The 25,061-nt window shown below is 35.8% G+C and overlaps 1 protein-coding gene across 2 annotated transcripts; it reads right to left on the bottom strand.

Annotated features, from left to right (window-relative positions):
• Window positions 1–36: 36 nt before the first annotated feature.
• LOC121985269 (LRR receptor kinase SERK2-like) lies at window positions 37–23,713 on the bottom strand. 2 transcript variants are annotated; one of them, XM_042538612.1, is made up of 12 exons: window positions 23,557–23,713; window positions 22,529–22,656; window positions 7,747–7,879; window positions 7,527–7,598; window positions 4,186–4,329; window positions 4,027–4,098; window positions 3,571–3,636; window positions 3,414–3,484; window positions 3,150–3,290; window positions 2,544–2,885; window positions 1,612–2,006; window positions 37–572 (listed from the first exon to the last, which is right to left on the bottom strand). In XM_042538612.1, the coding sequence occupies exons 2-12, from the start codon at window positions 22,593–22,595 to the stop codon at window positions 258–260; spliced, it is 1,818 nt and encodes a 605-aa protein (XP_042394546.1). In that variant the 5' UTR covers window positions 22,596–22,656; window positions 23,557–23,713; the 3' UTR covers window positions 37–257. The 2 variants fall into 2 exon arrangements, with proteins under 2 accessions (XP_042394546.1, XP_042394547.1); XM_042538613.1 differs by lacking the exons at window positions 22,529–22,656; window positions 23,557–23,713 and adding an exon at window positions 15,181–15,448.
• Window positions 23,714–25,061: the final 1,348 nt, after the last annotated feature.

Genomic DNA, 25,061 nt, shown 5'->3' with positions numbered 1-25,061 from the left:
ACATAGGAAATTAAGCAGCGCAGACCATACCGCAGGGAGAGCAAAGATATGTGTGAATAAACCATGACCCAATTGGTTTTTCCATCGAGGCAATTTGATGCAAGAGAAAATGGCAATTCAAGTGCCAGAACATCTTGAACTTGTACAAAATGCAAGAACCATTTTGAAACGCTGAGGAAATAGAGTAAATGACTTCAACAATACAGCTTGCATTGGATGTAGACGAGTCTTTTCCTCCCTACTTTACATCTTACGTGTTATCTTCCACCGGACAGCTCAATTGCATCTTGGTTGTACAAAGAGTCCTCTCCCCAGTCGAACCTTCTCTGCATCCTTTCATACTCTTGCCTTCTGGTCACTTCGACTTGCTGCCACTCTTCCCATCTCTCAGCAAGACCCTCTCCTTCAAGCATCCGCACCACTTCGGACATTGTTGGGCGGTCCTCTGGTGAAGCTTGGGTGCAAAGAAGAGCAACTTGGATCATCATTTCGACTTCATGGCCCTCGTATTCATTATTGAGATTTCTGTCGACAATGTCAGACAAACGCTTTTCTCGCTGTAACTTCTTTACCTGTGCAGAAAAATAAAACTTGCAGTAAGGTGGAATAAACCACTAACAATCTAACTTCTTACTTCATCTTAAACTAGAAATAGTAGCCTAGAACTGACTGTCATGCAAAACTAATGCCCATTGATAAATTTTCCAGTCATAGGAAACTGATAAGAGTTTTGGCATCATAGCAAAACAATACTTAGAAAATCAGAACGGCCAACTGAATTGGTTAGTCAGCGAACCTTGTACCAACCAAAGTCCACTTCAAGGCCTAAACCAGGAGGCAAGGGACAAGAACTAGCAGAAGTTAACTTCTGCTTACCTAATTTTACTAATTACATTTTCTAATTCAGTCTAGGCAAAGAATTGCCAATTGAATTGTAGAATCAGTGTCCACATCAGTTCATTGATCAGTTTAATTTAGAAACATTGGATCATAGAACAGTGAATAGGAGTAAGGACTTAATTAAATGCTATATACGAATCCATAAACTAAAAATGATCTTGTCTATACGGTGAACTAGGAAATTACTATAGAAGCTGCTAGAAAAGACTAACTGCAAAACCTTAACATCCAGCCCAAAAATCAAGTGGGCATAGAATTCTATAGACAAATATAGAACAAGGTCACCTTTCCAATACACATTTGCATTTAAAACTAGAGGAAAGATTGACCCATATACAAAAGGGTGGATCAATCTACCAGAAAGGTCTCCCACAAAAAAATAAATGAGATTGAGTTTACTTTCTCTAGAGGTTGAAACCTATAAACACTTATATTAACTAGTTCACAATACTTAAAAATAATTAGTTGGATATGAAAGGGAGACTTAAAATCCAATATAAATGCATGTTGCAATTTTCTCTTGGAAGATGTCGACAAGGAGTTTTAGATGTGTAACTTTTGTTGCATCAAGCAGAAGATTAAATCATGAGGTGATGCTAAACCTACAAAAATAGAGGATTATTTTACTTTGTCAAAAATTTCTTGTGCTAATAGAAATTATTGAATTGAAAGAAATAAATAAATTATGTTAACCAAGATAATGAAGCTTACATGGTCAAGCAATAAAACATCATCTTCTTCCTCCAAGCGTGAAAAATCTATTGCACGTTGTCCAGTGACAAGTTCAAGAAGCATAATTCCATAACCAAAAACATCAGTTCTCTCAGATGATTTTCCGGTGGATAAATACTCAGGTGCTATGTGACCCATAGTTCCCCGAACTTGAGTTGTCACAGATGTCTTCCTCACATCTACCAATTTTGCTAACCCAAAATCACCTACTACAGCCTCAAAGTCCTCATCAAGTAAGATATTAGCAGCTTTAACATCGCGGTGTATTATTTTGTGACTGCAATGTTCATGAAGGTACTCTAATCCACGTGCAGTACCTAGTGCCACTCTTTTTCTTGTTGGCCAATTCAATACTGCCTCCCCTGTTTTAAATTCTGCAATCATTTAACAGTATTACCTTCAATATCAATTGCAGAACATAGTTAACATTGTGATCAATGGGCAGCTAAAACATAATTTCCTATTTATCACAAGTATAAGATACATAAATTTAAATCAAGTACATATAACAAAATTGTCATTTCAATCAGGATACTGTAAGGTTATCAATTCCTAAACCTTCTATGGCTACCACTTAGCACCAATCAGTCTGATTGGAATGCCATGTGAAGAACTTAATGCAAGAATACAAAGAAGAACCAAGACTAAATGTTAGATTGCTTTGCCCATTTCTTTAGCAGGATATCTGTTAAACTCTTTACAGAAAAATTATGAATCAATGAAAGTCCAAGGTAGAAATTTTAACTTTCCAGATTAAAGGACCCAAGATATGGTCATTAAACTGAGATGAAAAACAGTCGATGCATAAATTGACAAACAATTAGTTAAATTCATGTTCCTTTGCTCTTTCATTAGCTTTGCCGCCATGAGAGAGATAACCAGAATAGATTACAGTAGAAACTGAAAGTTACCTCGTAACCGGTATGCAACACTCAAATTTTGCATAAAAGGATAGACAAGAAGACGTTCTGTCGGTGTTGTACAAAAGCCAATCAACCTCAAAAGATTTTTGTGGACAGCAACACTTATCATCTCTACTTCACGTAAAAAAGCAGCTTCCCCACCTGGACTCTCATAGTCAGTTAATCGTTTTACAGCAATTTTAGAGCTATCTGGAAGCACTCCTTTGTATACTTTTCCAAAACCACCCTGGCCAAGGACATTTTTTTCACTAAATCCATCAGTTGCAATCTGTAATTCTCGATAAGCAAATCTTTTTAACTGTCCAAAAGCAATTCTGCGATCATCTTCACCTGTATGTCATATGTAAAATAATCAATCAGGTAAACTTTTGATAATTAAATTTACGTACTTGATTCTATAAATATCAGTTCTGATTTGCAAGATGTTTAATTCAGTGTATGTTATTGTTTCAGCAAGGAAAAAAAAGTAGCATAACAAATGTAGAGCACAAGAAAGAAACATGGCATAGTTAATGGCTCGTTAACATGAAACAAAATTTATTTGCAAAAGGTCCTATCAAAAACCAAAGAAACAGGTGTAAGAAAGTATTAAACCTGCAACATCAACGAATTCTTCTTGTTGATAACCCTTTCTCTGCCCCTTGCATAAGAAAAATATGACACCCATAACAAGCAATAATATGACAGCTCCAACAATTCCAAGCACAATTCCTACTTTTGAATTTTGGGATTTTCCTACCAAGACCAAAAGTATATTCAGCTGCTTGAATATGAGGCAAAATAATTTTTTCTTTCAAATAGTTACGTACCACAGATGATGGAACCCTAAGTCCAGAAGCAATTATTGAAAATGTTTACCTTGAACAGGCATGATAGAAGCACAAGTGTGTTGGTAATTTATATCACAGTTCAGATTGTTTCCTGTGAAGCTGCACAAGGAAAATAAATAAATAACATAGATATGGTTTCAAATTGTAAAGAGCAAGCTCAAAAGTTTACACACAATTATTCATACTTGTATCTAGCTACTTGAAAGAGCTCTCCAGGTATTTCTCCAGAAAGATGATTGAAAGCTAGACGACTGTCAATTCAATTCAATAGTAGAATGTTATGTGAAAGATAATGGCAATATGTCAATAACAATAGGAGAAGCACATTAAACTTCATTTTGAAAAATAAAACACTATGTATTGCAACTATGTGTTTTCACTTGAATAACAAAAAAAAAAAAAATTGTTCCATTTTCTATAATTCTGGAGCCAAGCTCCAGGTATTTTCTTTTCATGTTACTATATTTACAGCTACTATGCTTCCTCCCAGTACTCTATGTACTGCTGCTGTTTTTATTTATCCTTTCATTCATGTACAAACTCTTTATATAAATTCAGTCATAGTGTTAAAAAAAAAAGAGAACAGTATCTCTAAGATTCCAGCAGCTACAATTGTTGTCTGTGTGAGAAATAACACTTACATGTCATTTAAGGCACCAAGATTTGTGAGGGAAGGAGGAATGTTCCCTGTAAGATTATTTTGACTAAGAATCCTGAATAATGACAATAAAAAAAAATTAAGGCAAGTCTTTAAGTCTACTTAAAAGATTTAGATCAGAAAATTTTATGATCCTACTGACAATATCTGAAGCTTAGAAAGCTTGCCAAGGGAAGCTGGTATTTCTCCACTTAAATGATTATTTTCCAAATCCAAGTTGGTCAAACTAGAGAGGCCACCAAACTGTTCTGGTATTCCACCGGTTATATTGTTACCTGGCAATGACCTGCACAATTACATGTCAAATAATCTGAGGATACCTCATTATCAAGCGAAATATTCAAAGATGTCATCATCATTACCAAGTAACAAAAACATTTATGTAATTCAGATCAACGTTCAAGTACAATGAGACATACATATTAGCAACAAAACTGGCAATTACTCATGCATTAAAAAGAAGGCCTCATATAAGTTCCTAATAGCTTCATATCTTACATCAATCTCTTATCATCTTAACAGTTGCCCGATACTCTGCTTTTATTACTCTTGAAATTGAAACTATCTAAACTCCTGTTAGTGGATAGTCTGCATACTTTGTGTGAATGTTTACACACATAGGTCAGTGAGAAGAGGCGGGTGTTCAGTTTTGGTATATTAAAAAGCTGTCTGCTTACATGAATTTGGCATACACATGATACTTTAGAGTGAGTTGGCAGGTTGGCTTGATGGCTAAGAAAACCTTTTGTTGTTGTCATAGTTAACTTGAGAAGTTTTCATGTATAGCTGATATTTTCTTAATCTCCAATGGTAAACATCCAGTCTCACCGTCCAATTAGTCTTAGAGAAGTCAACCTTGCCATCATATTTTTGCCAAACGCCAACACAAGTTACACAAAACATGCAGATCACAATAACCATGTGATGGAAGAAATATTATGCAAAAGGACGATATGATACAACCTTTCTGGAGAATGGATCTAATGCCAATTTTTGACCGAAAATAAGTTTATATAAATTATATTGAAGTATTTATTTGTTCTTATGTGATCGATAAATAAGAACAATAAATACTTCAATATAATTTATATAAACTTATTTTGTGTCAGAAATTGGCATTGGATTCATTCTATAGTGGGAATAACAAGTCACAAATTGACTTTTTTATGATTACAAAGAAAGATAGAAAAATTTATAAAGATTGTAAGGTCATCCCACGAAAAAATTTAATCACCTAACATAGGTTAGTAGTGTTGAATATGTACCTCAAGCATAGTATCAATAGAAGGCAAATTTGCACAACTCCTAAAATTAAATGGTGAAAGTTAAAGAATGGAAAATAAAACATATTTAAGGAGGGGGTAGGACATCAAGTATTAGAAGAAATACACGGTGACTCGAATATAACATGGAATAAGATGACATTAAAGTTAAAAATAAGTAGCCAAGAGTACTCTATGAGTCAATGGGTGATGCACCACTAAGTAAAAAATCTTAATGCTGGAATGAGAAAGTACATGAAAAAGTGAAGGAAAAAACAAACAATATAAAAGAACAAGGAAAACTTAAAAAAATATATACAATAGTTAAGAAAGAGACCAAGAAAACAGTGAATGAAACAAAAAAAATGAAATCTACAAATGCTTATATTAAAAATTAGATACAAAAGAAAGAGAGAGATATTTACAAAATAACTAAAGTAAGAGAGAGTAAGACAAGATCTTATCCAAAAAAGATATATTAAAGATAAATGTACTATTAAATGATGAGAAAATAAAAGGGAAGAGGTATTTTAGATGAACAACTTAACTTAGATAATTTAATGTCGACAATAGAAGTTATATATATTCTTTGACAACTAATTGAATAGTATCAGGAACAGAAGCAAGACTTACACATAGTATTTGTCGACCTAGAAAAATCAATGATAGAGTCCCAGAGAAATTATATAGAGAATTTTAGAAAAGAAAGATATTAGTAAATCATATATTGAACTAATTAAGGATATGTATAAGAATGTAATAATACGAGTGAAAACTTCAGGCGGATTGACCAAAGCGTTTCCGATAAACATAGGGTTACATCAAGGATCAATATCTTTTTACATTAATCATGACGAACTCACTAGACACATCATTATTTTGGTAGATGAGACATGTGAAGGAATAAATGCTAAACTAGAAACGATAGAAGTAAAAGGTTTTAGATTTAGTAGAGTAAAGACAGAATATATAAAATTTAAGTTTAGTAATATCAGACGTAATGAGACAATTGTTTAAATAAAAGATGATGAGTTGTAGAGCTTTAAGTATTTAGGATCATTTTTACAAAAGGATAGAAGGATCGAGTGAGATGTCTTACATAAAATACAAACAGGATGGTTGAAATGGAGCAGAGCATCAGGTGTTTTTTGTGACTGTAAGTCAGAATTGCATCTATTGAGGAAAAATTAAAAAAAACACATTTAAAATTGTATAAAAATATACGAAGACGATCAATAGATGCTCTAATTAGGTGATGTAAAACATAAATGTGCACATCAAACGAGGAAGACTAAAGAAGACTCCATTAGTAACAATAAAACAAAATAAAATTTATTTAAATATAAATAATGATATAGTAGGGATAAAGTTCAATGACATAGAAGGATCCATATAGCCGATCCCACCTAGTAGGATAAGGTTTGGTTGTTGTTGTATTATTTATCGTTCTTATGTGATATGATCTTTGTCATTTTGATATTTGCATCACAAGTTCATGTAGACCAAAGTCATCGCTTACTTTGAACTCATTGGCTAATTACAAAGTATTTTGTCCTATCAAAACAATAATAAGCCATTGATGCCCCCAACTACTTTTCAGCTATTGCATGCCATGAACTCTATACAGGAAACCATAATGAGCTGTATGTGTCGACAGTCAACATTGTTCAAATGTGTGAGGCAGTAAAAACTTAAATACTAATGATAATAATAAAAAGTAACTAACAATAGTATGTACAGACAGAAAAGCTTCAATTGTGCCTCCTACGGCATTCTGCTTTAAGGTAGCTAGAAATTTCTATATCCTTTATTGATAGTGGTTAGATTTAGAAGAATAATAAATAGGCCATCTAATGTCTCTATGTTACCAATTTATCATAGTAACAATTGCATTCTACAATTAAATATCCTTGGAATTGGAACAAGAAAATGATGCTATAGGACTTGGCAACCCAATCATGGTGATGGTGTCTGTTTCAAGCATAATGTAGCTAAACACTATATCAAAACACCTGCCAATTTCAACAACATGACTTAGCAGGAGCATCAAACTATACAATGCAATCATAGCATGTTTGAGAAGTTGAAAACAATGACTTCACTAATTTGTACAGTGTAGAAGAAATTCTATAAACAAATTCTTTGGTGCAAAATCTATTGAAGAAAGACAAAAAATAGTTTGGTTACATAGTAACTAAAATATTGGTAAAACTATACTTACAAAACATTTAGATATCGAAGTTCTCCAATTCTTGGTGACAGAACTCCATTAAATCCCATTGAAGACAATGTTCTGAGGTAACAAAATCACAATGACAGAATATGCCTTTCATAAACACACAGCAAACAGATGAAACTTACAATTCATTGCAACTGATTCATAAAATCTACATAATAATACAAATCATATAACTTGAAGAGGAGAACAACAAATGACTTACACTTGAATGACATTGCTGTTACTGTCACAAATAACAGAGTTCCATGTGCAAGGATTGACCTGATCTCGATTCCAATCACTAAGCTGATTCCCAGTGGCATTTAACCTCATTTTCATGTCATATAATGCATCACCTGAAAACATATTAATTCCTTGCGATCCATAAACTAATTCAACGAAGTAAATAAGGTCATGAAACACTATGAACCAACCATATTATTTCTAGTAAGCTTCAAATCATCATTTGTCAACACTAACCAATACATTTACCAACAGAAAATGTATGTAAAATTCTAGCATGAAAAATTACAAATTTGGAGCTTGTACTATAAGGACCATTTCTGATGACATCAACGTCTAAGAAAGATTAACAAGCAATATCAGAGCCAATAGATAATACCTCAAAAGGAACTCAATTCTTAGGAGAAAAAAGGAATATAACCTCAGCCCCATCAGCTGCTCTAGAGAATTTATTTAGACTTATAATCGCACAGGCATTTTATTATACCTCTAAGCAAAACCCTATCACAAATAAAGAGGCAGATCTAGTACAAGCGTGGCACACATTTTATCAAGGTTTCAAAAAGTGTATCTGGGCCATATGGAGTCACCCGATACACAACACATATTCAGAGGAATATGCGAATAGTATTAAAATACTAATATATGTAGAAAAAATGATTAATCTATGTGCATTTTATTGTGGTCCATATCATCCTCATGTAACCGTGGTTTCTTTACTGAGAATTGTTTTTTGTTTAATTTGTTGGATAATTAGCATCTAATTGATTTTTATCACAAAAAAAGGCATAGTAGTGTGATCAAAAAATAGTTCACCATACCTTAACTCATAGCAATATTCTCAAGATGAAAGAAAATACCGAATGTATATGCTAAGTGAGAGTATATCCAAATAAAAATGGAGAACAAGCTGAAATCCATAAAGGCCAGAATGAACAAACTAGGAAAATTAATTTGGTGTGACATTTTTCCCATCAAAGTTACCTCCATACTTGAACACTCTGGTTGGACAACCTCTCTCGCTCACACTAGATGAAAGAGTGAAGATAAATGCTTTTAAACACAATGGAAGAAGCACTATGCCCAACCTTGCCAGAAAAAATTGTAAATAATAAAAAATGCCCCACTTTTACATAAACCTAAAAGTCAAGGAAAAGAAAAATCCAACAATGATGTCAGTATCTCAAGACAACAATTGGAGCTTTGCCCTCATTTAGTCACCCCTCTAGAAATTAAGGAATTTTTAAGTGAGTCAAAAGAATTTAATTTCAGAAAAGTCACTACTTGTCTCGAGCTTCACCCTCATTTAGTCACCCCTCTAGAAATTAAGGAATTTTTAAGTGAGTCAAAAGAATTCAATTTCAGAAAAGTCACTTTATGACTTGTCTCAAACTCAGTGAGGAAATTTGAAATCCAAGAAGGATACCAATCTTAGCACCTCAAGAGATAACCCCTACCAAATTTAGTGACTCCTCTCTAACGAGCCTATCCGTGAGTTCCAATTCTTAAACCCAAAAGAGCCCATTGAATCCTTGATTCAGGCCCAACAATGTGGCAATCAAAGTTCCAAGTCATTTTAATGACCCTTCTCCTTACCATAGAACCATTAAGACACCAAATATGTATTACTCAAGAAGAGTCATAGGCTGCTTGCCTTATTTAAAAATCATTCAACATGGTACTGCCTTAGTCCCAGTTGCCGAATCCTTCACGCTACATTAGGATCCCAAATGAAACAAATTGAATTAAATATTTGATTATAATATTGTTACTAAGGCATATGATGGTATGTATTGGTTCGTAGTTATTTATGTATATCTACTTGTTTCCACCAAACTAAGAGTTTTGAATGACCCAATCAAAGAGATGCATATTGATTCTAGGAGAAAAATTACATTGAATAATGATCACACGAGTCTGCAACACAAGAAAATTATGCCTTTACATTCAATAGCTCGAACAAACCCATAAAAACTCCACTAAACCTTTTATGGTCATTCCAATATCTCATACCAGGAGAAAAAATAATTGATTCTAATGCTTGCCAAACGACTAAACCATTAGTCCAATCCTCAACATGTAACACTTGCTATGTTATTATGAGCCTTAGAGACTTTTCCAAAACTTGCACCCATTCTCAATGCCATATCATTCATCTTCAGCACCACATTTTCAGACATTGAGTACATAGTTGAGATGAAGACAGCTTCCACATTACAGTTACTTGCAATATGTTCTTATCTATTAAGGGGACAACCAAAGACAAAGATTATGATGAAGCTAGTGAACCTTGAAGACCAGAACAAAGATGACAATAATTTTTTTTCAATATTCATCAAAATAGCCAACTAAATGAAGAAGGCAAGAACTTGCTAAGAGTTTCCTTGGAGAAGAATCATGCAAAAAAGGAAAAAAAAAATGTTTTCATTGGTATCGGTCTAGTAAACTGGTTCGATTTATGATCTAATTGTACACATAATAATATTGCAGTTTTTAATTTTACAATTTATAGAAAGGCTAGTATAATGGATACCAAGTTTTAGAAGGTGAAGCCTTTCTTCCAACATTATTCGATTCATGTAATTGATAATACAGCACAAATTCAATGTAAAAATTCTTCTCCTTTTGAAAGATTACGGACAAAGGGACAACTATGTGATATAGTCAGCTCAGGCATGTGAATTTACCTTGCATCATAACAACCATTACCAGTTGCTTGTGTTGCATTAAATAAACTTTGAAGTTTAGACTAAATGTTCAATAGAAAAACAGATATTCTTATATTTTAACATTTGAAAATGATAGATGCATATAAACTTCGTATATGCACAAACAACCTTCTGAAGTCCAAACATTGTATTGTTGCTTGTTTCTTACGAGCATCAAGGTTGGAAGAATGGAGCTTTCTTTCAACAGTTGGTTTATTTAGTGAGCACATTACTCCAAGAAGGAAATAACTCACTAACTAAACAAGTCACACAATGTGTCACATGTGCTTTGCACCTGCTTTTTATATCTACGGGGATTATAAACATTTGTAAATAACTTCTAAGCATACTCTAAAAATACAGCATTGCAGTAGAACGTGCAAGTTCTAAATTGCAAAGTATCCAACTAATCACAAACATAGGCAAAGAAAGTCCTATATCGATTTAAGAGGGAAGAGAAATTAGGAATTTTCTGGAATCATAATTAGAAAAAGATGAAGAGCCTTTAGAATCTTGTTTTATTGTTATATGCCTGCTGGGGGTAAAAGCAAGAACTTATTGCTAGAAAGAATAAATATGATCGCCTAATCTAAAATTATTTAATGTTATATTTACCTAACCTAGTTTCCTCATCTTTAGTTTAGTTAGGTTTCCATTTTGGTATTAATCAGGAGGTGCTCCCATATCACATTTGACGTGAGACTATTCCTCACCAGGGGTGGGGTAAACAATGTTAAACCCTTAATTTGAGGTGTCAAGTGTGCTGCTCTTCATCCCGAACTCACACCAAAATGCAAAATAACATGAGGCATGACCATGAGAATTGATTCCTCCTCCATGAGCATCTATGAGAGGCAGAAGCATAACTAGCTTCCTCTTCTACCAGTGAATGAACAAGACTAGGGTTCCAATTCTATGATGAGACTTTTTCAAGGTAAGCTATTGTCCACCTTCGTCCACGCCTTCCTCCTCTTCTTCCACCTTTGTTCATTCACATCTTCCTCCTCTACCTTTGACCTTCATACATGTCTTCTTTCTTCACTCAATCCATGCTAAAACACAAGCCTTCATTCCTTCGTTTGAACTACCCAATTCACAAGGAACTTCTTCAGGTGCATAAGTTCCTTTTTATCCTCCTCTTCTTTGTTCCCCTCCTAGTAATAGTGCAATTATACCCTAAGTGGTCATGTTCAACAAAGGTGTCTTAATGTGTTTTGCGAAGGGTTTAAGTTTGTGTTTGTTTCTGATATGTGCATAAAGTTTGCAGAACTTAGCAGGATGCACATATAGATCATACAACTTCTGACTCGACAAATTTGAGCCGTGGTTGTTAACTTGGCGTAGTCAAGATAATTGAATTGATGGCTCAAAGGTCCGTTGGAGATCAAAGAAAGATGGTATGTGACATTTGAGGTACCATAGACAAGGAGCATGGAGTTGGTTCGACAACTACAAGCGGTGGACCACATAAGTGACCCAACAAAGGATGCAATATGGAAGTACATCTAAGAGACTACAGTCCTGATGAGAGTTGTACTCTTAGTTAACATAAATTTGTGGCAAAGAAAGCACCTAAAAAAATGAGCTGTGAGAGATTATATGAATTATAACTCTCATTGTGTGTCCAAAACTTCGGGTTAGTTATGCTTAGATTGGAAGCCTTTAATTAAGGATGTGTCCTAGTCATAATTTATAACCACACTTAATTAATCTTTGAAGTTTGTGAGTGCTTATAGGGTGTAAGTTAAGCAAAATCTTGAAGATTGAGTCAGAGAGTCGACTGGTATGTTAAGTCAACTAATAAATCAATTAAAATCTTATACTTGAAAAAACCTTTGCTTTCTATTTGAATTAAGTAAATTAGAATGTCAATTAATTTAAGCTAAAAGTTCTTTTGATATATAACCTCATTGAATCGATCAACTTAGTTGACTAAAATAGTTTGAGTCCATTGAACAAGATTTGAGTCGACTGAAACCTTATTGACTCAACTGAAGATGGCAGTAGTTGGTAGGTAAGCTTGCGATCTTATCTAGTTAAATTAACTCAAACGAATTTGAGTTGACTCTAAATATTAGTCTACATGGTTTTCTTAAACAATTTCAGTTGATTGACTTCAAATTGAGTTGACTCAAATTAGCTAGAAATTATCTGAATGTGCAATAATGCTCTCTTGCTACAATAAATACATAGGAAAGTGGACCTCAAACACAATTCATAGAGAGGCTTCTCTAGTAATATCTTTTTTATGTTTTTAATTTTCATATTCTTTAAAGAAAATACTCCTTGTACGGTTTCTCTAAATTCAAGCTTGATCCACAGAATGAATTATTAGGCCATGGAGTATGATCTGGGTCTCATATTTGTTCTCATTAATATTCCGTTGAGTTCACTCTAATTTAAACAAATACACAACACAATAAAAAATGCTAACGAATTATTTAACCTTACATAAGAAAATGTTGGTGTAATTGTGATCCAAATGGCCCTGTGCTCTTAGATTTTAATGTTTGGGCAAAAAATTCAAGTTAGACTTTGTATTGTATTAAATATGTGTTTGAGTGTGTAGGAACTAGACTTGCATGAACACAGAGCTTGGAGAGCTCATGGTTCGACAAGGTGAGTGTTTGGATATTGGCTTGGCGTGGCCAAGGTAGCATGCTCAGCGGTTTGGAGGTCTGAAGAGATCGAAGAAGGATGATATTAGACATCCAAGGGACTGCAAGACAAGAGCACTAAGGTGATGTTGGAGCAACTCAGGAGTGATTTCATGGTGTGGCAAGTTGGCTCAATGACCAAGGTCCATAGAGTTCAGATAAGGTTGTGCACATCCAAAAAGGAGGGACCGTAAAAAAAAGAGCAACAAAGGGTCAAGTGGAAGAACCGAGGACTTATGTGTAAGTACCCCGAGTAAGTTTTGATGTGATCAACTAGATTAAGTTAGATCCTGTGATGTTTTGATCCTTGTATCTAAGTGTGTCGGAGCTTAGGAACACAAGAAGTCGAGCGGAAGACGCAACTAGCAAGAAGAATGGCACGGGAAGGAAGTCGACGGGCTCGGTGCATCCAAGGGATGAGGTATTGCGGAAGAGTACGCCGACGGATAAGAAAGAAGCGCGCGGCGCTTTAGAGGGACGAGAAGCCGAAACGGGTTCGGGTGAGCTCAACTCCGGATAACCAGAGCATCACCCACGCAAACAATATCAGCTAGAGGCTAATATGCCTTGTGGAAGGCGTCTTCCATAGCCTATGGTATTTTGATCCTTATGTCTAAGTGTGCAGGATCTTAGGAACACAAAAAGTCGAGCGGAAGACGTATCTAAGGATGGCACGAGAAGGTTGTCGACAGACTTAATGCATTCGAGGGACGAGATGCTACGGAAGAGTACACTGGCAGACGAGAAGGAAGCGCGGGATGCTTCCAAGAGACGAGAAGTCGAAGCGGAAGCCTGCTCAAGGAGAAGGCCGGAGTTGAGTTCGAGTGAGCTCAACTCCGGATAATCGAAGCATCCCCCACATGAACAAGACCAGCTAAAGGCTAATCTGCCTTGTGGAAGGCACCTTCAATGCCTCATGGAAGGCGCCTTCAACACCCGTTAGCCGAAGATAAAGTTTTATCTTCGGCAGATAAAACTTAACCGATTGAAGGCGCCTTGGATCCACTTGAAGGCACCTCCAAGTCACAGATAAGATTTTCCAAAAGATATAAAAAGAGCCCTAGACCTAGGAATTTAACAACTTCTGTTTTCGTTTCCTAGTATCTTTCTGAGCTATCAAAGAGTATAAGGCGCTTCTCTGCCTTCAACGAAAGAGAATTTTAGTGAGCTTTCATCTACTTTGATTAACAACCACCTAAGTTGTAACCAAATAAAACACTGTAGCCTTCTACTTATTTCCTTTTATTTTATTCTTCTTTAATGTTATAACTGCTTAATTAATATTGCATCCTTGCTCTGTCAAATAGCAAGAGATTCTTCTAACTTTAATCCCCCCTCTAGTCGGCCTCCGCTGCACCAACATTATGCACATACAAGGGACTAGGTAACCTACCAAGAGATGGCTAAGGGACGAAGTCTAACTAAAATGGTAAAACTCTGACAAGCTGTGAGTGTTGAGTGACCTAAACGTAATAGGGCAATGGTAGAACTTAGCATAAGAGAACTCAACCTTAGAGGTCGTCTTACTCAGTCGATTAGTATTGGAGATTAATCGACTAGTGGCTGAGAAATCCAATACCCCAAAGTGTTATAGGATTTAAGATTTGACCAACCGACTGATGGACCATCAATTGGCTAGTCTACTGTATTCGAGGAGAGAGTGAACAGAATATTTACATTCATGGTTGAGTTGTCTGGGAAGTCGACTCATAACATGCAGTCAACTGATGGTTTAGCCCTGCCAATCGATTGTTGAGATAGAAAGCAAAAGGGCTTGTTGTAGGATTGTTGCGCTAAAAGAGGGGGGTTGAATAGCGCTCGTGGCTTTCACGTTCGTTTAAAACAGTCAAGTAAAATGCAGCGGAATAAAGATAGAAACGAAAAATAAACAATGCTAACACGACCAAGCTTTACTTGGTTTGGAGACTGTGGCGACTCCTACTCCAAGGCCCGCACGTGAGAGTACTTTCGATGGGCAATCACTAATCAATCGTAAAGATTACAAGTACAATTTGAAACAATTACAAGTAATTAGAAAACTAAAAATACCGGCGACTTGGTAGGATGAAAACTTCAGCAGAGTCGTCGTTGGAACTTTTGGACGTCGTAGAGGCCTTATCGGAGCAACGCGCAAGTGCAGAAATCGTTCTGAATGTTGTTGTCAAGCTCTCGGTCAAATGCTACTTATATAGGTTGTTCCGGACGTCTAGACCACGTGTCACGGCCGATCGACGTGCTCCATGTAGGCTTATGGATGAGTTTTCGGGTCCGAGCGCCTGGAAGAAGTCCGGTCGCTCGGACCGCCTAGGCGCCTGCCGCCCGCCCTGGGCGAGGCTGGTTTGGGCACCCGGATCAGTTTTTTCTAGCCTTGCTTTTTCCTGCAAAACAAAGTTAGTCTGGGCAATAAACCATATATATAATATAAATTTGACAGTCTCTAACTCTCCGGTTTTGACTTTGAGTTTCGTTGAAACTCTAGGTCGAACCGACGCTTACTGTTCCCTCTTCAGAGGGCGCGTCCTTACCTACTCCTCTGGAGAATTTACCTTTTGCAAGATCGGTCCTCCACAATCGTTTCGACTTTTGCTCAGCATCCGAGACTTCAGGTCTTCATGCTGAACGTCCGCTCCACGACCCGTCCAGACTTCCACCTAATCCGCGACCACCAGGATTTTCACCTAGAGTCCCCGACTCTAAGATTTCGCCCAAAGTGCTTGACCCTCCAAAACTTCGTCTTGCCTAACCGCGGTTAGGACTTTCCACCACCTAGGGTTACCTCCCCCTAGGATTTTCCACCTGCCTAGAATCCACTAAGACTTTTTCCTAAGAACACTTAGGACTTTCCTGCAAGTTCATTCAACCTTATTAGACAACAAGTAACCTTAACTTTGGACCATTTGTTATAATCAAAACGTAGGTTTGATCGTCCGGTGCTCCCTGTACCAACAATTGTGTGACAACAGTCTGATAACGACGTAGTGGACTACTAGGCAGAAGATAGCATTTATAGTAAGAGGGTTTAGAAAGCTATAAAAGAAATGTTTGACAGCTATTAAGGTTGACAAAATAGTGTTGGTCAAACCTATTAGAAGTCTTGTAATACCTGAAGGAATTCTTTTATAATCCTTGCAATCTCCTTGTTCTTGCAAGAGCTTTCTCCACCTATAGTAGTTAACCAAGAAGGAAGAACTTAGCTGACTTTCTGGGATTGATCCGCTAACAGATCATAGGCTGCGAATGTAGGAGTCTAAGGGTGAACTATCTAATTGCAAGCTTGTTTTATTTCCATTGTGCTAATCGTATATGACCTTGCTAGCTTGTAGCAAGAGTATAGATTAATAACTTACAAGTTACAAGCATCATTCACCCACCCTCCTTTTAGCTAGTAATCCCAACAAATAATATAAGATCCAGGTTGCCTCAAAAGAACTAACCACTGTGAAAAATGGATAGAATGGTGTGCGGAGAATCATCATGTGATAAGGACCATGAGATTCCATCATACCAAGAAGATTTCAAGCTTTAGAAGGAATTGATAAGGCATTGCTCTATAATCAACCATGGAAGAAGTATTGCCATGTTTTGGGGAATCAACAGCCTAGAAATAAAGAAAGAAAAAAGATTAGAAGAAGTTGGATGGAGTACCAAATTGAATTATATGAAGCTACAAGAAGATTTGGGAATCCCTAATCTCACTAGTGGCTAAAAGGATCTTAGACAAGATAGGTGGAGAATGTGAGAAGGCATGAGATTTTTAGAGTCAAATAGTGCGTGTTCTTGAGAATTTCAAGAATGGGAAAAGTCCAAGATGAGGAAATTGAAGAGGAAGTAGAGAAAAGAGAGGAAAATTTTGAATCACCACAAGTGGTAGAAGAGAAAGAGATTAAAGGTCCAAGCATTGAAAAAGTAAATGAGGACTCTAGATCTTCTACACTAGATGAGTAGTGAGGAGTCATCGCCTCTTCAAGGAAAGAAGATGGGTCCAACACAATTGAGCAAGAAATCTAACAAGCCCAAGTACCGAGTACCTCCATCGATGCTAAGTTGAAAGAGCACACATTGTGTGTCATGGGTATCAAAGGAGATACTACCATAATAGGTGTCCAATTGCCAAAGAGGAGACTAAAAAGGTAAAGGAAATTTCTAAACTTTATTGAATTTAGTTTAAATTCTAACCCAAGTTATTGGAAAAAGAAAGCCAAGAAGAACCATATTGACGGCTTCACGTGTGGAAAGAGAGGTCATTGTTGGTCCTGGTGGAATGGCTAAAGGGGGGTGAATAGTTGCAAATTCAAATTACAACTTCTCTTACTACTTACTTAGCAAGGACAATACCATAATTAAAAACAACTTCTCTTGCTACTTACTTCCCGTGTCATCCTTCTCACTTACTGCGTCTTCCGCTCGACTTCTTGTGTTCCTACGTTCTTGCACACTTAGACACAAGGCATCAAACACAAAGACCTAACTTAACTCGGTTGATCAACATCAAAACTAACCCGGCGTACTTACAATCACTACCACTACTACTACCACACGAAATGCTCAAAAAGGGGGAGTGAAAAAGAAGCAAATAAGGAAATGGAATAATGGATGCTTATGTAAGGGGGAGTTCCAAAGATAAAAGGGAAGGTAATCCTAATTTGAATTTCAATTCAAATACGAATACTTCCATACATAGGAGTATAACTTTATTCATTTATCTATACATAATTTTTGGCTTTAGATATAATGATAGGACTAGGGTTGTAATGTTTGATAACTTTAGAAAGAATTTTCATGATAGGACTACTTTACCTAGGAATGAAAAAGTATAAGAAAATCTAAACAAGAAACCCAAGAAGGGTAGACACATGCCTAGAAATGGGAATAGATTTAGGAATGTCCAAGGAGGACAAAATGATTCTAGGATGCAGAAGCTAGAATTGGAGAACCAAGTAAAGCTTATGGACGTAGAGAAAAACCTTAAAAGATTCACCAACGGATTTAAGAGTTAAACATGTGCTCGGAAGGCAATGCCTAAAGCATAATTCACCAACGACCAAGCTACCATTATATGCTAAGGTGACATTTGATTATGGTACGACGAAGCCATCTAGAATAAATGGTATTTTGCTGAGGAAGATGACTATGGTTGGAAGCTTTAAGAGAGATTCATGTGCCAAAGTGGAACCCATGGTCTTTGGATCTCAAGGCAGGGATACTAGAATGGTCCATGGGGCGTGCCAATGGTTTTGGTGAAGGTTTAAAGGAACCTTGTTCCCCTCTTATGGTGACTTTTAGAAAAATTCCTAACTTTAGTAGGAGCATAGATGTAGGGGAACCTACATGTAGGTCTCGGTGCATGATATTGCACTCATTGTATGTGCATGTGTTTTGGTATTCTTTTAGCTTCTCTAACTTGCATAAATTGTTGCACATAAAAAATAAAAATAAAAAAGAGATTGTTGATGTAATCAAGCTCCAATAAGACCTTATATTTTGATGTCTAGGTAAAGGATTTAAGTTAAGGCTTGTGTTATTTTTGATATGTGTGGTTGAGTGTGTAGGGTCTTGTAGGATCACACAAAAAACTTGGAGAGCTCATTCGACGAGGTCAAGTATATAGATGTTGGCTTGACATGACAAGGTAGCATGCTTAGTGACTTAAGAGGTCTGTATAAATCAGAGAAGGATGGTATGGGACATTTAAGGAACCACAGAATGAAAGAACTAAGGTGGTGTTCGAGCAACTTTGCAATGATGACTTGGCGTAGCCAAGTTAGAAGGTCAATGGCACGAGGTTTGTAGAGTTCAAAGAAGGTAAGATGAGGCAGACCAAGGGACTATAGGACGACAAACATCAAAGCGGCAAGGATGATAGCCAATGGCAGTGAACTACATAGGTGAAGAGGTGAAGATGGCATGTGAAAAAAATTGAGGGCTCATGCACATCTGAGGGACCAAGTAACCTGGTGGAGATAGCCGAAGAGGAAAGTCTAGTTACGATGGTAAGACAGGTGAATTGTGAGTGTTAATTGACCTATACGCAATGGAACGAGGGCCGAACTTAACATAAGCAACTCAACCTTCAAGGTGACTGTACTTACGGTTACTAGCTGACTAGTATCAAAGATCAGTTGACTAGTGGCTATGTAGCCCAATGTCTCAAAGTGTTTCGAGCAAAGTTTAAAATTTCGACCCGTGCCGAGGTTTCGGTCTCAAACTGGAGCGATACGGTTTCAGTGTTGTATCGTACTGTGCCGATACGTTTTGGTTTTTTTTTATTTATACATAGTAATTATTAGATAAATATGTTTATTGTGTATAATTTAAAAATAAATTATATATTAATTTTATATAAGTTCTCCATTATTGAACAACTTAATATTAGTAGAAAAAATAATTAAATATAGTTTTCTTTAAAGCAAGTTGATTTATCAATAACTCGAATTAAAATTGATATATCATAATATATTATTATCTTACTAATAAGTGGCATGAATATGTAAACATTAGTTCATATAATATTTTATTTGTATTTAGGTCAACTCTATAATTTTCTAACTCACAAATTAAATAATCATAATTATATAAATTAATAAAAAAATATTATTCTATATATAATAATTATATAAATTAACTATTTATTCATTTAATTAATTATTAATTTAAATAATATGTATTTAAAATAGTAAAAAAAATAAGAATATCAATTAAACATTAAAATAGTAAAAAAATATATATAAAATAATTTTAAAAAATATCAAAATATAAATTTGATTTTTATAAAAAAAAATTAACATTTTTTTAATTTTTTAGAATTTTTTAAAAAATTTAAATAAAATGTAAAAAAAATAAAAAGTAAAAAAAAATCTAGAATATTAATTAATAAAATTTATTATTATTTGTAAAATTTTAAATATATTTTTTTATACTTTATTGGGATAATTTAATAAGGATTTATGAAAGTCATATTAAAACATCATACCTAGGAATTGTTTAAATTATTTAAATCTCAATATTAATTTTGAACCGCCACATACGCAATGCCTCCGACTCGCGGTGCCTGCGGCACCCGCAGGCCCCGTGCCACCCGCACCGCCCACGCCCCCGCGGCGCTAGAGGAACCCTATGACTCCAACGGTACCAGAGGAGTTCTGCGATGCCTTCGGCAACGCCAAAAGTATCGTGGGACGCTTTTGTTGCTGCCAAAAGAGTCTGCCGACGCCTCCAGGACGCGTGACATGCGCGCATGACGCACTCAAAATGGTCGCACTTGCGGTGCCAGTTTCCAAGCGGAACGGTAAATACCGCTAGTCAATTGTGTCAAAAGAGCAAGCAAACATAATGTTTCTATTAGTAGCCAAGTTAAGTGTCCAATCGCTAAGTCAACTGGGCAATTGATTGATAGAAAGATCCAATCAATTGATTGCTAAAGTAGAAAGAAAAGGAGCTATTGTTTTGCAACCCGTTAAATCTTTGGTGGAAGATAGCACTTACAAGAGGGTTTTGAAGGTTAGAAACGAAGCAGGTGGAGGCTTCAAAGTTTGCAAAATAATGTTGGTTAAAGCTATTGAAAGCCTTGTATTTCCTCTAAGCATCCTCTTGTACTCCTTATAATCTTCTTATGCTTGTAAGAGGTTTTTCTACCTCCGGTAGTTAATCCAGAAGGAGAAGATTAGGGGGTTTTTTAGGATTGATCCATCGAGGAGGAAGTTTAGAGACTTTCTGGATTGATCCATTGTGGATGTAGGAGCACAAGGGTGGACTGTCAAACCACGTTAAAGGCCCATGTATTTGAGATTGTGAGTGTTTGATACAATGATTGTGTTATTTTTGTTGTGCTAACCGTATGTGACTTTGCTAGCTCATAGCAAGAGTATAAAATTATTAATTACAAGTTAAGATCAATATTCACCCCACCCCTTCTAGCTGGTTATCACAGACACAATAGCAAATGCAAGAGACAAAGAATTTTTCATTTTTATGTCAAGGCACTATTCACCCTCTTTAGGACTCTGATTCTTCATCAATCCTCATGTCAACAACTACTACACGAAGCAACCAATACCAACTGAGACCCCTTCCTTCTTTTCCCTCCTCGAAATGATTGGCGCCAACTAAAATAGAACAATATTGTTCCAATACAGTATCGTTTTAGTTTTTAGCCAAAACTCTAAAATGGGTGGAAACTTTAAACTTTATTTAAACCCTCCTAACAATTTCATTATATGAATTCAAACCCCCCACACTGATAAAAAAGTTTAGTTAGTTATTTAGAAATCTGTAAATATATGGATTGTAATACCATTTAGAATATAATAAATATTAAGCTTTCTTTCTTAACTTGGTATTAGAGATTATCTATCTCCACTCTACTCTTGCACCAACCCAGGCAACCTCCCTCTCCCTTTACTTAAACAACTATATAATATATATATATATATATATATACTTACCTGAATACTGGAGTGTCAAAAGGGAAGCTAGAATTCTAGATGTCATACACTCCGAGATTTATTGGTAACGAATCATTCAAAAATGTAAAGAAACACTAGTACACAACAGAGAAATAAGATCAAATCCTTAAAGTATGTCTAGCATAAACATAAAGAAAGCAGAAAATCCCCCTCTTTCTATTATCTCCAAACAAACAGATAATTTCCATTTATGATGCATAATTTGGTAAATCACCAAGAGAACCTGATAAAAAATCAGGAATAAACAAAGCATAGTTTGACTACCATCTTGTAAACTAGAGGTATTGCCAGTACGTTGAAAATAACTTTCTAAATCTAAGGGCAATGAAATTTTTTTTATTATTAAATCAATAATCCAAAAGGAAAAAAATTGTTAACTCTACTAATGTATAAAACTATTTTAGGTCCTACAAATACTCGGATGGCATAGATGCATATCTTTTCTTATTTATAAAGCTCTACCTTTTGGGATCCATATATATCACTGATACTAGAAGATAATCAGATCAATAATAAATATTGGCACGGATGTATATCTTTTCTCATTTATGAAGAGCTACCTTTTCTGATTTGTATATTTTATCACTAATATTAGAAGATAATCAGATCAACACTAAACACTTAGATGGCATAGATGTTTATCTACCTTTCCGGATCTGTATATATATGGTGTGTGATAAACAAGGCAGTCCAGTGCACAAAGTTCCTGCCAATATGTGGTCCTGGGAAGGGTCTATTGTACGCAATCTTACCCTACTTTGCAATAGACTGTTTCCGAGACTTAAACCCGTGAGCTCTAGGTCATACGGCAACAACTTTATTGTTGCGCCAAGGCTCCCTTATATATATATATATAATACTAGAAGATAATTAGATTAGCAAATGTTTCTTATATGCAAATTTTAGAAGTGGAAGTGGAAGTGGAAGTGGAGTACCTTGCGGATCGGATTCAACTCTGGAGAGCAAAAACATAAATATACAGAATAGATAAACAACCACCATATTTCTTGACAAGTTGTTGCCCCTTGCTCATTTAATCAAGTAGGAGTCAGATACAGAAGCCCTATAAGAAGGAGGTTCAGTTTTCCAAGTTATAGAAGAAATGAATGTGCTTTAGTCAGAAAAATTAGCCAACAGATAAACTCTGGGTCATATAAAAAAATAACGTCAATCCACAGCTCAATAAAACAGCAATAGATGCATACAAAAGTGAGCCAACAGATAAATTCTAGGTCACATAAAATAGAACGTCAATCCACAACTCAATAAGATAGCAAGAGATGCATGTCGATAAGGTAAAAGGTTTGGAAAAATGTGATTATCTCGCACCAAAGGCTTACTCACAGGGAAAGGCCATCCTTGGTATACATGAAGGACAATTGTGTAAAGACGAGTATCTATTTGCAAGATGGATGCGACCACGATTTGGGAGAAATTTGAACGTTGTCTTCTTTCAACTGTTTATCTTTCTCCTTGTTATTTTGTGATTTCTCACCTAATTGGGTGATTAATTAAATTATCATCCTGTTGAAGTTTCAAAAGAAGTTTTACAATCGATTTAATTAGAACTCTTCCAACCACCCAGATACCCCAACACTTATGATACATCCAATTTAATTGGTCTTAAATAAACGAAACGACCAAGAAATTGCAGGGTAGAGTTATTCTCCGCAGTGCTTTCGACCAAAAACCATGAAAAAACAAGTAAGATTGGGAATTTTTTCATTCGAGAAAAGAAATGCTCCCAGAGAGTGCAGAAACGATCGGCGCGTTACCTCGCCCTTGAAAGCGTACACACAAACACACAAATCCTGTAAAAGTAGTTTAGGAAAAGCGAAAAAGGACAATAAAGACACAGTTCTTCAGAATTCCGATCCGGGATGCGAACTCCGAGAGTTAAAAAAAAAAAGATAAAATCAAAGGTAAAAGGAAGATCGACGAAGATGCAGAACAAGGGGCAGACCTTGGCAAAGAGATACCACCCATCACTAGCACGACGAAGATCGGCTTCGCCACTGGAGCTCCAGCTGCTCCAGTCGGGTTCAGAGCGAGACGGAGGAACTGAGAGACACCAAAGACAACCCGCTTCAAACCCTCGACCAAAACAGTCAACACCCAGTCTCTTACCACGTGTACATATATTCGAGGAGCGACTCACTCATCCGCTGCTCTTTACGCGGTACCGCATAGCGAATGCTGCACTTTTATTGGCTACAAAAGTGGAACCCAACGGCATCGTTATGCCATCTGTAAACATGAAGCGGCCTTCGGTTTACCAAGTCTTTGACCGGGATTCATACCCTCGGTCGGGTAGATAGATAAAATAATAAGAGAAGAACAAACCAGAATTATTTAGCTGTAGACTTGTGGCACCGCAATAATGGGGATCCTCCTCATCTTCTGCTTTTATGAACTAAAGTATTCAAACTTTGAATTACAGTGTTCCAAAAGCTTCTCCTTTACATAGTATTTAATCTTTAGGATACTTTTCATTTCATGTTGTTGAATAGGTTCTTCATCCCCTATTCTTATTTACATAACAAACATGAAAATTCTCAATATTGCCACGTTCAATAGACTAAGAAAAACATTAAAATGAAGTTTTTATTTTTCATATATCCATCGTTATATCATGATACTTTATCCCGCTATTTTCTTCTAAATTTATCCTTTAAAACTTATTATACCTTTAACAGATCATTTTGAAAAAAAAAACAAAAAAGTCAGCAATCCAAACAATCTATCTTGTACCCCTAAGCTAGTTTTCCGAACAAACTAACGTGTGTCCTTAAGCCATTGCGTCGCACTCTTGGGCCCACATCCTACAACTTGGAATGTAGTTACATTCAATAAGGCAACAATTCGTATATGTAATCAATTATTTAAGACTATCGCCGACGATTACCGTGGGTCCTCCATGTTTGAACTAAATGTGTAAGTTCTCAATATGGCAACTCTATATATTCTTAGAATGAAAACCTGGTGTGGTGCCCAATTTTCTTATTCATTAGGCACACATAACTATCAAGACTATTAAAGAGATCAAGAGCAAGGGTGAGGTCGAGGAAGATTTTGGATTTTCTTCGTCAATTGTCACTTTTGCCCATGAATTCTTTAAAAGGTTTGACTCAAATCTTATTAGTGGTTTACATCCATATCCAAACTCCGAACTCCTCCTCAAAGCAATAGATTATTCTATCTATGAAGCACTCTCTATCATAATTCCTCATTATATGACTCTGTTAGAGTGCTCAATTACTAGATGGCATCTAGATTCTTATGCAATTCTTCATGTTACGCCATACTATGGCATTCTTACAAGAATAATATCGTAGGATGGATGCAAATAAACAATGATTGGGTTGTAAATTTCTTACCTTGGAAATATTTTTTTTTTCAATCAAATTGAACTTTTCCCGTGTGTAGAGTTCTTAGTTTGTCAATTTTTCCTCGATAATAATATCTTTT

Source organism: Zingiber officinale, chromosome 5B (genome assembly GCF_018446385.1).
Source record: "Zingiber officinale cultivar Zhangliang chromosome 5B, Zo_v1.1, whole genome shotgun sequence".
Taxonomy (NCBI): domain Eukaryota; kingdom Viridiplantae; phylum Streptophyta; class Magnoliopsida; order Zingiberales; family Zingiberaceae; genus Zingiber; species Zingiber officinale.
This window is presented reverse-complemented; position numbering and strand designations above follow the sequence as displayed.

Excerpts from the sequence above, each read along its gene's own strand:
- LOC121985269 (XM_042538612.1), bottom strand. The coding sequence starts at position 22,595 with ATGGTGGTTGTTTATCTATTCTGTATATTTATGTTTTTGCTCTCCAGA. Across the intron at positions 7,880-22,528 it reads AGTTGAATCCGATCCGCAAG|GTGATGCATTATATGACATG; the intron begins GTACTCCACTTC and ends ATATGTTTTCAG. Across the intron at positions 3,637-4,026 it reads CTTGGTGCCTTAAATGACAT|TCGTCTAGCTTTCAATCATC; the intron begins GTAAGTGTTATT and ends TTGAATTGACAG.